The sequence below is a fragment of the Neodiprion pinetum genome, chromosome 1 (assembly GCF_021155775.2).
Source record: "Neodiprion pinetum isolate iyNeoPine1 chromosome 1, iyNeoPine1.2, whole genome shotgun sequence".
In the NCBI taxonomy this organism is placed as follows: Eukaryota; Metazoa; Arthropoda; class Insecta; order Hymenoptera; family Diprionidae; genus Neodiprion; species Neodiprion pinetum.
Window position 1 is genome coordinate 458,833 of NC_060232.1, and position 12,968 is coordinate 471,800.

Consider the following 12,968-nt stretch of genomic DNA (forward strand, 5'->3'; position numbering starts at 1 on the left):
CGTTGACCTCTCCTTCGAGAGCAGCTCGAGCAGGGTGGCCACATGCCTGGAAAACCTGGAAATTTCAAGGTATTTAAACGGGGTCATGGAAAACCTGGAATTGTCACGGGATATTTAGTTTGGTCATGGAAAAAATAGTAAATATCATTTTTCCGTCATGGGAATTGGAAATGAATTTTGACGTAAGAGGTTTACTTTTTTCGCCGAGAAAACAAATTCGTTTAAACTGACTTTTTTTTATGCATAATATTTTTCTTCAATCCGAATTGAATTTGAACCGAATATAGAGTTAACTGGACAATTTAGGTTTTAGTAATTTACTTGAATTGGGAAAATATCAGGGAAAACTAGGGTTTAGGTCCTGGAAAACCTGGAAATGTCTTGAAATTTTTTTCCCAAAAATTTGTAGTCGCCCTGTCGAGATCGATTATACGGGTGTGCTGCACGTTGTGAATCAGCGTTCTCTCACCCATCCGCACGCGTTCCTCGTATCGAAGCGGAGCGACGTGCCGCATGAATAATATAAGCAACATGTAGCGTTATAGATATGGGTGCAATGTATCAGAACATCAATTGTACTTTGCGATTTCGGTTTTTGATTTCCATTTACAATATTTCGTGTTGTGATGGATTCCATCTTGGTTTTTCAATCGCATATACGATATGTGAAATACCGGTTCCGTGCTGCAAGCCGTTTTCAATTTCCAAGTGTGCAGATGGACTGAAATAAAAATACCGACCATTTGACGGCGATAAATTGAATCCAAATATTGTGTACAGTGGGGTGGTCCTTAGTAGGGTTATATTTGAATTTTGAGCGATGCGCCCCTCAAACCGGCTTCACATAATTCGAAAATAATTTCCCAATTTTTTTACATTCTTATTTCAACTCTAACCGGTGCCCCGAGCGGGTGTATTTCCCCATTCAACCCTTTCAGGGGTACGTCGAATCTACTGAACGGAATTAGATGAAATTTAGTATACGGGGCAGTTTTTTGGGTCGCTGATTACAAAGCTGAATTTATCGTATGAAAATTCAAAGTGTCGGATGTATTATGGTGGATCAAATCACCCAAAAGTCTCTTGATATTGTCATTTTGGATGTACCGTTTTGAATTTTATAATTTCGAGTTCAGATTCGTAATCGGCGATCCCAGACATCCCCCTGTACAAAATTTCGTCTAAATCCGTTCGGTAGATTTGATGTGTCACTGAAAGGGTTGAATGGAATCTACCCTCTTTGGGGCACGAGTTAGAGTTGAGATGAAAATGTGAAAAAATTGGGGAATTATTTTTGTTTTATTATAATCTGAAGCCGATTTGGGGCCGAGCCGCTCGAAGTTCAAATATGACCTTTTTAAGGACCATTCTAATCCTCAGAGTTCTCGCCTCGAGTTTGAATAATTAAAATTCTGCTGTTCGTTCCCGGGTGATCTTTGATAACTGCAGTCGAATATCTCGTTCGATTGTTCATTCAGCCGATCTTCGAGAGTCGAGTTACTGCCGGGGATTTGTTTAGCAAATGGCCACGAGACGTCGCGCTTTTCGCAATTGGCCTTCACCTCGCGTCTGATTGGTCCGTGACTTCGCATCGTGTGACGTCCATTGCTGCCTGAAGAAATTTCGAGAACGTGACAACGGTAATATTCGTGACAAACCGTCGCAAGTTCCGTAGTTTTTCACTGTCATTTCTGGCGAGAGTTTCACCGTCGTCAACCAGCAGCGCCTTTTGTTGCTGTCACAGGTAAAACTGCTACGTAAAGCTGGTAAATCTGTTTATTAAGGCATATTTTCATTCAACTAGAAATCTCCCAACGTAGCTACGGGATCAATACATTTTTTTCCAAAGAATTAATTCCCTTTTGCTGACTCGGGTATGTAGTTAAATCTTTCGTGTCCTTACATCGTGCTTCGTTCTATCCGAAGCGTCGTAATATTTATCAAATCGTTCTATTTTACGTGAAATTTGTCGGAATTTAATTCAGCGACACGAGGTACGAAGTGTGGTGTGTAGATTGCTAATACTCAGCTGATGACGTACTCTCATGGCGTGGTGAGACTTTTCTCGAATTTCAATAGAACATTCGCCTTCCGTCATGTTCATACGGACGAATCTTGTGAGCCTTACCGGTGACCTTAGGTCTCATTGTTTGCCTTTAGCTTTGCAGAGTAAAATTTCACGATAATTTTACACCTTGAATCGATGAATTAGTCAAATTTTCGTGTTCTATACATCCACGGATAGCGTGTCACAATGCTCTAGAATGCCTTCCTTTCTTCACTTGCAGCAGGTAATTGCGGTAACTTCAGCGAAACAAATCTTATCCCAATAAGGGTCGATATTCGTAGAGAAGCAGTAGACCTTGCGCAATCATGGTGAAAGAAACAACGTTCTACGATGTTCTTGGTGTGAAACCTGGCTGCGCTCAGGAAGACCTGAAAAAAGCCTACAGGAAACTTGCTCTGAAATATCATCCCGACAAAAATCCAAATGAAGGGGAGAGGGTCAGTATTCATTATCATTCCACTTCATTGCCATTTTTTCTGGCAAATATTGACTAAATATCGCACCATCATTAACCCAACACATCATTTATTTTTCTTTTCTGCTTGTGATTGAATTAAATAATCCTCCCTTTGTGGTTAGTGTTTACATAATTGAATACACGTGGAACATCTTCTGGACTTTTTCCAAATTCGTTTGCAGTTCAAGCAAATTTCACAAGCGTACGAAGTGTTGTCGAATCCAGAAAAGAAGCGTATATATGACCAAGGAGGAGAACAGGCATTGAAAGAAGGAGGAATGAGTGGTGGAGGTTTCTCTTCCCCCATGGACATCTTTGATATGTTCTTTGGGGGTGGATTTGGCGGTGGTAGAGGAGGTCGTCGAAGAGAGCGAAAGGGCCAGGATGTTATTCATCAGCTCTCTGTATCTCTCGAAGAACTTTACAAGGGGACTGTACGGAAATTGGCTCTACAAAAAAATGTTATTTGTGACAAGTGCGAAGGTAGGATTATAATTTCATTGACTATACTTTTTCATATTTTCTTGTTCTTTATTCTCCCTTCCACATTCCATTGTGTACTCATTGAATATTCTGGATATCAGAATGCGATGGGCCTGAATATCAGATGCGCATTTCATCCCAAGGTTACTGTACAAAGCTTGTTAGTTGTTATACACGTGTCTAGGTAATTATTGTACATGGAAAGGTTTCTAATGTAGTAGTTGAAGGTGCGCTAGACAAAGTATGGTCCGAATTTTCTGACATCATTTGTCCAAAGAATTTTGCTGTCTGTTTATAGGAAAGTTTCCATTGAGTCTTGATATTGTTATGACTATTTGTAAACAGTGTCTTTCGCAAATCAACAGGGATCGGTGGTAAGAAAGGTTCGGTAGAGCAATGCCCTACCTGCCGCGGTTCTGGGATGCAGGTACAAATCCAGCAACTTGCACCGGGAATGATCCAACAGCTTCAATCGATGTGCTCTGACTGCAAAGGGCAGGGAGAGCGTATTAACCCTCGTGATAGATGCAAGCATTGCAATGGACGTAAGACTGTGCGAGATAGAAAAATACTCGAGGTTCACGTTGACAAGGGGATGGTGGACGGGCAGAAAATTGTATTCACTGGAGAAGGTGATCAGGAGCCTGAGCTAGAACCAGGCGATATTGTTATCCTCCTTGATGAGAAGGAGCACGAGGTTTTCAAGTAAGTCTATTGTCTTTGGTGGTAGTATTCGGTGAACAAGTCAAGTTGCAGCGATACTATGATTTACCTGCAACTATTTTAACTTTAGACGAACGGGTAACGATTTGATCATGAGGATGCAGTTGGAGCTGGTTGAGGCACTGTGCGGTTTTCAAAAAGTAATTCGCACTCTCGATGACCGTGATTTGGTCGTGACATGCATCCCGGGTGAAGTGACAAAGCATGGCGACGTCAAATGCGTTTTAAACGAGGGAATGCCGGTTTACAAGGATCCCTTCACGAGGGGTCGGCTCATCATTCAATTCGTCGTTAACTTCCCGAAGATTATAGACCCGGTAATGATTCCAGCCCTTGAGCAATGCTTACCTCCTAGAGAAGAAGTTATGATTCCCGACGGCGCCGAAGAATGTATGCTGACGGACTTGGACCCCGAGCAAGAATCGAGACGGCGAAACACGCGGCAAGTTTACGAGGAGGACGAGGGTGGACCGTCTCGCGTTCAGTGCGCCACTCACTAACCGAATATTAATGTTAAGAGCTCTATTTCTATTTTATTCTCTACCTCGTTTATACACCTTGCGCACCTTAACTACACCTCAAGAATTCGGTAATAATGTGGGGGGCGATAATTTTTTTTTTCGTATGAACGTGATCATCCGGCAGTGTGCTGCCAAGCGGTTTTGCTGATGAAACCATAAAAATGGTATGGCGTGAGGCGCCGTGGTGGCGTTTAGCGTATTTGACTAAATTTAAACCTGAGGTTTAGTTACTTGCAATTACTTGGCTATTACGTTACGAAATTTATTTATTCTCAATTTACAGTGGCGAAAGTTAAGTAGTTCGTTTTCTTTTTTTTTTTCTTATTTTTGTCTCTTAATTCTCAGGTAAATTCCAATTGACGCGTCATGCCATCTTTGCTGACTTGAGAGATTCCTCGGAATTGATCTGATACAACAAATAAGAGTTGAAACTATTTCACAAAAATGTAAGTGTTTTCATAACATTACCTTTCCGCGATTATAGATATTTCAAATTCTTTTTCACCTTGCGATCAAACCCGTTTCCACGATGATATATTTCTAGTTTTGCTGATTTGCAAAATATACGTAGAAATAATTTATTTAACGCTGCTAAACTAAACTTATGTATATGGCATATTGGCGTTTATAAATTGTGCATTAAGCAAATGTGACAGGAAAAATTGGAACCATTGAGCAATATTCAAATACCAGTCGATGGAGTAAATAAATGTACACCGACAGACTCTGTCAGCTTCTAGTAAGAACGTGCCAATGTTCCCCTACGCAGGTAGATATAGTAGCTCTATAGCGAAACTGATTCATTTTGAATCAAGGCTTTCTAGATTGTGATCATTTGTTGAAAATTTCACAATGACTGAAGCTATTCCTTTCTTGTTCCTTTAAATTATCACTACATGTCTCGTCGCAGGTAATAACTTGGTTAAAAAATTATCTCATTTTCGTTACTTTCGCTAGCGATAGGTGATAGTGATTGTCTCTGGTGATTGTCATACTTTGATTAGAAAATAACAATAATGATAATAACTATAAATGAATCTAGGCAAATTAATCAATGGGTTACCATATGGTGCTCGTTATTGTTTCACTGATCTATGGTAAGGATCCGTAAAATTGAATAGGAGCGTGACACGTAATACTAAATGAATGTCTCCATAATTGTTTTACGATTGAATTACATAAATGGTATACCTTGAGTGTATTGCAACTGTGATTTTTTTTTTTCTTTTTTAGACCATTTTAAACCTGGATTTAACTCGACGAGTTTTTACTGCATATTTTTTTTTTTTTTATTGTTTATCGCAACTTGAAACCGATCTTTCGCACATTCAACCGTTGTAACGGTAAGTCGTATAGTTTGTGTGCTCGGGCGTGATGTAATTCACAATACGTAATGCATAATTCGTAGGTAAATAAATTTTCCTCGAGTTTTTTTTTTTTCTGGAACGAAAGAAGATAATACTTTAGCGTAATTCCTGTGCTGAAACACCGTGAATAAAATTAATGAAAATGAAACGAAGACAAATTATTCTTGTTCTTCCAAATAAATCCCGGTTCAATCGAAGAGTCTGAAGACTATCCATCCGTGAATTCAATTGAATTCAATTTCTCGGCTTCCTGAATCTCGGCTCTGTAATGTGGGCGCTGACCACCGCGCCGTTCAGAGCGCTGTGAAATCGCTCCGTTTCGCGTCGCGTATCGATGTGAATGGGTCTTGTTACGACCGAGTTCGGCGCAGTCACGCAGCCAGGAGGGAGGGGAGGGGATACCGCGGCGTAGGTAAACCGTCGTCAGATGGCACGGGCGTAGTCCTCGATTGTTTTTGTGAAATGCATCATGGAACCATGAAAGCCGTGGTCCGTCGTCGAGACTCGAGATGCCGCAAAGGTTTCTGGGTATGCAGAGGGAGCCATATTTTTCCAATATCAGTTACGTGAAAATACAGCGGAGGGAAAGCATCTGCGGGATGGAATTTTTATTGGTATTGACGAAATAGAGTGGATTTTCAGGGTGAAAATCGTGCGCGTGTTTCGGTCTGCAGGGTCAGATTTGTCGCGCGTTGAGTGATTTTTTTTTTTTTGTTTATTATAATTAATATCGTTACGTTAGTGTTTTGTTCCACGATTAAGGTGAAGTTTTAGTGAAAACATTGGTTCGGGACCGCGCAGGTGTTGGGAAGTTGTTTCGGCGACGGGGTTAACTTAACCGTGTTTCACAGTGCGAACGCGTAACGTAGCGCGACGTAACCGTAATGTAACGGTGATGACATCGATGTCATAACAATATCAATTGGTTAACATATTTTGTGCCCTAATTATATCACGATTCTGCACGTACACTGATACGTGTATAGATGTATATACATACATATACAATATACGTATATTGTGTATTAAACCACGGTGTGTAAAGATTATACATCCGTAGTGTGCAAGTGCAGCTCCTACTGGTCAGGGTTAATAGAGTGCCAGTGCCGCTATTGGATTATTTTCGTGTGTGATGTCAACTGGATTCAGTCGTTGTCTAGTTCGTACATATGCACCAAATGCGCAATTCAGGTTACTACGCATTTTTTTTCCACTTACACCGTCGTCTTCTTCGTCTACGTTACACCGCGACACCGTCGGTCGGTACGACTTCACTCCTTTCCCTCGCGGTCTAGCATTTATAATTATTCTAAACATGCAGACAATTCGTATGCGTTTTATTTTACTATTCGGACTTTGTATCTCTTCTCCTCGACAGCAGCTGCCTGCCTGCCTGCCTGCTTGCTTGCCTGCTTGCCTGCTTGCCTGCCTGTCAGTTAGTCAGTCAGTCAGTCAGTCAGTCAGTCAGTCAGCTTCTCATCCAATGAATGACCTTGGGCATCGCCAACGCGACAACCGAGGTTTGACACAGATTCACTCGACTCGGGCCCTTGACGTAAACGCTATTTTACTCCGATTCGATTCAAATCGATTCAATTCAATTCGATTCAATTCACGTTTATTTATTTATTCATTTATTTATTTATTTATTCCCCTAGTTTAACTATGTTTCTTCCGCCCCTCCCTTCGCGGAATCGTCACTTGTAATTGTTGCACTTCACAGCTAGAAATGCATCTGGTGTAAACGGAAAAAAAATAGTAATCGTAATTTCTCAATTTTGGTTATCCCAGCAAGGATGGAGATTTTCAAGCCTTGGTGTATTCATAGAGCGTACATAATTTTCTGATATTTTTTTTTCCCTTCATTTTCTTTTTCTAATAAGTTTTCCGGTACCCAAACAAGTCGGCAACATATGGGTAGGAGGATGCAACGACGTTGACGTTGACACTGTATTTTCTGTGTTGCCAGAGGATGCCGCAGGGACTAGAGGAGTGTCGGAGGCGTGCGCTGTGTATACCAGTAATGTTGGTGGCGCGGCGCCCTGCACTGCTGGACCTGGACCATGGCCGGCAAGCCTGAGCAGATCCCGTCTCACCCTGTTCCCTCCCATCGCAACAATCAGCACCAATCGTCACTGCCAAATATACAGCAAAACAGTCTTCTAGTCTACGTTTCTGGTGATAACTTTGCCTATGCCACAGCGGTAGGTCAGAATCCTCCCGTTGGTTACCAGCAGGGATCCTACCACAATGCCTTGGTGCAATCGCAGGGACAAGTTTATCCAGCTAAAACTTACCCGGGTAAAAATATCACCAAACAAATAAATTCGATTGGAAACAATGCCCTGTCGGAACACGAAGAAGGTATCTCCAGATCTCAATCGTACTCCATTGTCGACAGAGCCAACGACGAAAACAGGCAGAGACCGATACCGATACTTGCAACCAATGGGACAGCTTACGATCAGGCAACCCTGACCAACGGTCATCGTTTGACGAGTCATGGGAACGGGACAGAGAGTAGTCTGGCGGATACGAATAGTAGTAAAAGTCCAGGACTAAGCGGCAGCGAAGAGCCGTTTGGAAAAGCGACGAGTTCTGATGAACAACGGAAAGTATTTTCTATGAGGGCGCCCCACAGGGTCAGCGGGGAGGCATGCAACGCCGCCTACCCCGTGGCACAATTGCCCGACGGGTACTTGCCGCCGGGTAAAATCGCCACATCACCAGGGGAGACGTGTTCAAGTGTCGTCAACGAAACTACTCCTATTACTTTTGTTCAGCATACCGGCGAGGAAGTTTATTCTCCAAGTAGTTTAGTGAACGACCATCGAGGCGTCGGTGTTAAGTGCGAGTTGAGTTCAAATTCGAATTCAAATTCTCTTTCGAATCAGACATTGGATTCTTGTCTGGATAATCAGATCAGCTTGGGGAGCGTCGGGCGGTGCGATTCTGTGCGATCGGATACAGCGGAATCTACTTACAGCAGCCTAAGTAGCCCCGAAAGTCAAAGCCAGTCACAAGAGTCACTGTCATTAAATTCGTGTCCACAGCAGGCTGTGAGATCATTGTTGCCGAACAACGTGCAGCATCATGTTGTGTTGAATATGAACAGTGGTGCCGTGAATCAGCAGCAACAACAAACATCTGTTTCTGTTCCTCAGGGGTGGAAGAGGATATGCACTAACGGTGTCATCATATATATCAGGTAAGGAATTTCCTGCTTTTTCTTGCTACTACTTTACTTTAAACTCATATTATTATATGAAGAAAAAATTCATGAGAGTAGTAAAAAATAATTTTGGGACTGATACACTCCTCGTTTGACAGCAAGTGAAACAAAATCCCTGACACGTACGATATACTGTTATTAGAATAATGCGGTTGATTTGCAGATATTACTTGATTACTGATAGATTTAATAATGTTGACAACTATTCTAGCTCTGTTTAACGATTCGAAGTCTCGTTTTATCGAAGAGTATTTAAAAACTCTGTCGTCGTAGGCGCACATGTGGCGGGTTCATCCGATCCGATTAGGTGCTGGGGGAGCCTTAATTGGGATTTCCGGGTTTTCGGTCGTGTCTCTGCAACCGCCTGCCTTAATTACTCGATTTTTTTGCTACGAGTATTGGTACAAATATCATGCTGAAATGTTGAAACTGATTTGCGCAGGTTTCGGATCGGAAGATTTGATTTTTTCTTAGTTTTTTCTGAATTTCAATCGATAATTTCGTCCACTGGGGATGACTGTGAAAAAGTTCGAGAAATGAACATGTAATGCAACTTTTAACTCACAAATTGTCGGAAACAATTCACCCTCACTTTTTACCGTCTTTTCCCCTCTTTCTTCGGTCCTGGCTCACCTTACCCTCTGCTTTCTTTTTTCTTGTTGCATCACTTTAGTCATCTACATCTTTAAACCGTTCTTTATAACAAATGTTATTCGGTCAATAACTCAAATATTTTTCGATGCTTAGCTGTCGTTATGTTTTTTGTCATCGAGGAAAGAAATTTTATTTCTGTATGTATGTATAATTATCATTAGGGTCGTTGACATGCTTATGTATAGGAATAGAATAGAAGCTCCAGTATAGTGTGTGAGATAATGTTATACATAATTATATACACATGTATACATAGTTTCTTTATTTCGATGTCTGAGGTCGGGTCACCATTCGTTCGTTAACTTTGGGGAAAGCGGAAAATTTCTGGCAGAGGCGCAACTCTCACACGTCGTATGGTGGCCACATATATAACTCATGCTGAAAATCTTAGGAAAATTTTCGTGGCGAAACATGACGTCACATCCGTTCCGGTTGAGCGAACCGCGTCGACGATTCTCCATCGTCACAACTCGGTGGCAAACGTACCCGGCGGCGGGTCGGTGGTGGTGTATTTTTTCCGAGGGTAAGAAGTCACGCTTTAAAAGGCTACACAGGATTTAAAGACCTGAGACCTGCGGTCAAAGAATCGGGGAATTCCCCTGCCTGCCTCTCCTTGTCGTGTTAGGGACCCTCCGTATCCCTCCGAAAGTGGTCGTCGTCGTCGTCGACGCACTCTGAGAAGGAGAAACGGAGCCACGCTAGGCTTACAGAGCTAGGGTCTCTGTGCAAAGAATACGTGCTGTACAAAGGGTTCCGGCGATGGAGAGAAGATGAGAAGAGAAGGAAAGTCGCCTTTGCTCACAGCTGACCTTCGTAAATTAGAATCCTACAGTAGAAGTCAGTGGAGAAGAATCTCCTCCTTTTCCTCGGTTACTCGGTTTTCCCATAAATTTTTGTGTCTACCTACATGGATAGTGCGAGTCAGGTAAAGTGCAAAAGGTAGCGAGGAAGGGGACTGGTCGTGCGGGTAGGCGTAGCGTTCATTCGGTCCACGTATACCTAAGACATATTACACGGAGAAGCGGAAAATTTTACCCTGATTCTTCTCACCGAAGATGATGCGAGAGAAGGACAAGAGAAGTCCGACATTGGGTGAAACTCTTCATGGGTATTTGCGGTGACTTTGAATCTGACCGTTCCATTCCTGGCAGTTCTCTTTAGACCCTCTTACCGCCTTTTTTGCCTTTATTTCGGGTCCGTCCACCGATTCTTTGATTTACAACTGCTGCCGCAGCTCGTGAATGTGGCGTAGAGGAGAATCCTCACAGCGATAGGTACGCCTAGTGCGTATTATTCGAGATTCACTAGTGGTGTGTGTGTGTGTGTGACCCATGTGCGTATTGCCCGTCAGGGGTGCCTATGTGGGTTACCTGGTGAAACTTGGATGGGAATTTCGTGTATGAATACGCAACATTAACGTAGTTTTTTATGATTGAATCGTACGCAATTAGCTTGAAACGTATGTACGACCACGACGAAGGCAGGACTGCACCGTTGGCTCTGGTTTTGGCCGTATAGGATCCGTCCAGATACTGTGTAGCTTTATTTTGAAAAATTTTGAATCTCCCCACCCAGAAAGGCACGTGCTTCAAAGAGAAAAATTTTTTTTAGACAGTACAAAATTTATATTATTCTACGAGACCCGAAGAAACAAATGACGCCCCCTTTTTCAAGTGTATCTATTTATTACGGAAGCACGACATTGAAACTCGTAACTGCAAATGAGATAGTATTACGCGCGGAAAAATGAGTCCAAATACATCAATTGTAAAATCACGTATCGCAGACTAACAATAAGATCCCCCCACCCTCATACTAGCTACGTGGCTTATGCAGGACAGTCTAATAGCAAGCAGCCTCGTAACTGCAGACGAACACGTTATAAAAAACGTCTGCAATTTTTACCCTATTATTATATTATACGTGCATTGATTTCGGCGTCCGTCTATGGTGTCGAAATCTATCGAGCATAATTATACGGTGTGTAGGATATAATCCATCTATCACCACCGTTGTCCTTCTTATTCTGAAATCTTCAACTTTTAGCATTGATTATTATTAAATGACTCTTTCGGTTGCATCATTGAATATGTTCGTACGTTTTTATATTCTTCGTCATCTCTGCGGTCATGTCCGTCCATCATGTTGTGTCAAGTGAATCGTGTTTCCGGACGGTTTAACATTGCCGAATAAAAGAAAAGAAAATGTATTTTGAAGGATAGGTCGACGTAGACGGAGATTACACGGATTGTTTTGAGATAGACGTTTATTAAAATTAAAACTTGACGCGTTTATGCTACAGACCCAACGGTTGCTCGGGAGGAGGGACTGTCCTCTGTTCTTCATTACTCCTGTCTACCTCAACGTTCATTCTACTATGCAGAGGGCACCACGAATCAATAAACCTTACAGATTTTTTTTTTGTAAACTCTCTGGAACACAAGTCGATTATTTTTATTAATATGGTGATTGATAATTTAGCGCACAAAGGGTGAAGATAGAACAAAAAACGTTCCATTCGCCAGTATATGGGAAATTTCGTATGGTTTTTAAAATCCCACCTGAATTGTAGTTACCCAGCGTTGATTATCTCTCGTTCTCGCATCATCGCATATTATTATCATCATCGGTACCGTTGTTATTGTCAGGATGTATAACTATTACTCTGTGTGTCGAAGTAGGTATATAATATGGAAACGTCGGCGGCGGCGGTCGTTGATTCTTTCCATCTTTTCATACAATAGTAGTCGAACTGCCACTTCGTCGATAGGAGACGACACGTGAGGTGACGTAACGTAGCGTTGGTTGGTTGGTCGGAGAAGGAGAAGGCGAGGATTGTGCAATTCGAGTGAGGAACGTAAGAATGAAAAAAAAATAAATAACAAATAAAACGAAAGAAAGAAAAAAAATTGGACAAAGTAAGGCTCTCGGCGTACACGTGCAGAGAGGCAGCAGCAGCAGCAGCAGCTTGGAATCTTTCGCTACTCTGAGTTTATCAAACGACGACGATGCGAGAGCGAGTAAGAAACCGAGATAGATCGGTACGTTGTATATGTTACATATGTGTGTGTGTGTGTGTGATGTGCTGTTGCGTTGCGTAATAACGAACAAACGACGCGACGAGCAGCCAGCCGGTCGTGTATACATATAACGATTACGCAAATGTGATAATTAATTACCAGTGTTTCCCTTCCTCCCTTCCCCCGGCGCTGCTTACCGCCCCACTGCCGCTTAATAACTCGCGTTAAATAATTCGCTAAACACGCGAAATAAATACTGCACCAGCCCTTGTAATGTATGCATGTGTGGCATGTATGTATGTGACATGATCGTGGCGAGACTGCTTGCCGCAATAAACAGCGCGAGTGCGAATGCGCATCATCGTCGCGTGTCGTCCGATCCGCGACGTTGAAAGAAAACACTTTGTAGGCATCGCGTGTATGTGCGTGTGCATGTTTACAGG

At 42.3% G+C, this 12,968-nt stretch overlaps 2 protein-coding genes across 14 annotated transcripts in view; both read left to right on the forward strand.

The window, feature by feature from the left end:
* The first annotated feature begins 1,584 nt into the window (after window positions 1-1,584).
* Window positions 1,585-5,465, forward strand: Droj2 (DnaJ heat shock protein family (Hsp40) member A4-like). Of its 4 annotated transcripts, XM_046631472.1 has the most exons (6): window positions 1,585-1,744; window positions 2,289-2,505; window positions 2,708-3,008; window positions 3,374-3,713; window positions 3,802-4,243; window positions 4,598-5,465. In XM_046631472.1, exons 2-5 carry the CDS (start codon window positions 2,374-2,376, stop codon window positions 4,229-4,231), a joined length of 1,203 nt encoding a protein of 400 aa, XP_046487428.1. In that variant the 5' UTR covers window positions 1,585-1,744; window positions 2,289-2,373; the 3' UTR covers window positions 4,232-4,243; window positions 4,598-5,465. The 4 variants fall into 4 exon arrangements, with proteins under 4 accessions (XP_046487428.1, XP_046487409.1, XP_046487419.1 ...); XM_046631453.1 differs by having other exon boundaries at window positions 3,802-5,465; XM_046631463.2 differs by having other exon boundaries at window positions 1,586-1,766; window positions 3,802-5,465.
* A 609-nt stretch (window positions 5,466-6,074) lies between these two features.
* LOC124221494 (uncharacterized) overlaps window positions 6,075-12,968 on the forward strand; it is a 137,991-nt gene continuing 131,097 nt past the window's right edge. For 4 of the 10 annotated variants that reach the window (XM_069136326.1, XM_069136350.1, XM_069136351.1 and 1 more), the window contains exons 1-2: window positions 6,075-6,810; window positions 7,589-8,827. In XM_069136326.1, the coding sequence (XP_068992427.1) occupies window positions 7,683-8,827 (1,145 nt within the window). In that variant the 5' untranslated portion in view covers window positions 6,075-6,810; window positions 7,589-7,682. Of the gene's footprint in view, window positions 6,811-6,984; window positions 7,140-7,502; window positions 8,828-12,968 lie in introns of those variants that run through there. The other 6 variants (XM_069136333.1, XM_069136338.1, XM_069136342.1 and 3 more) reach the window with 6 other exon arrangements.

Bases quoted from the DNA above. Each gene is read 5' to 3' on its own strand.
- Droj2 (XM_046631453.1), top strand. From the start codon at position 2,374: ATGGTGAAAGAAACAACGTTCTACGATGTTCTTGGTGTGAAACCTGGC. The intron at 2,506-2,707 runs GTCAGTATTCAT...ATTCGTTTGCAG, and splicing joins ATCCAAATGAAGGGGAGAGG to TTCAAGCAAATTTCACAAGC. The intron at 3,009-3,373 runs GTAGGATTATAA...GCAAATCAACAG, and splicing joins TATTTGTGACAAGTGCGAAG to GGATCGGTGGTAAGAAAGGT.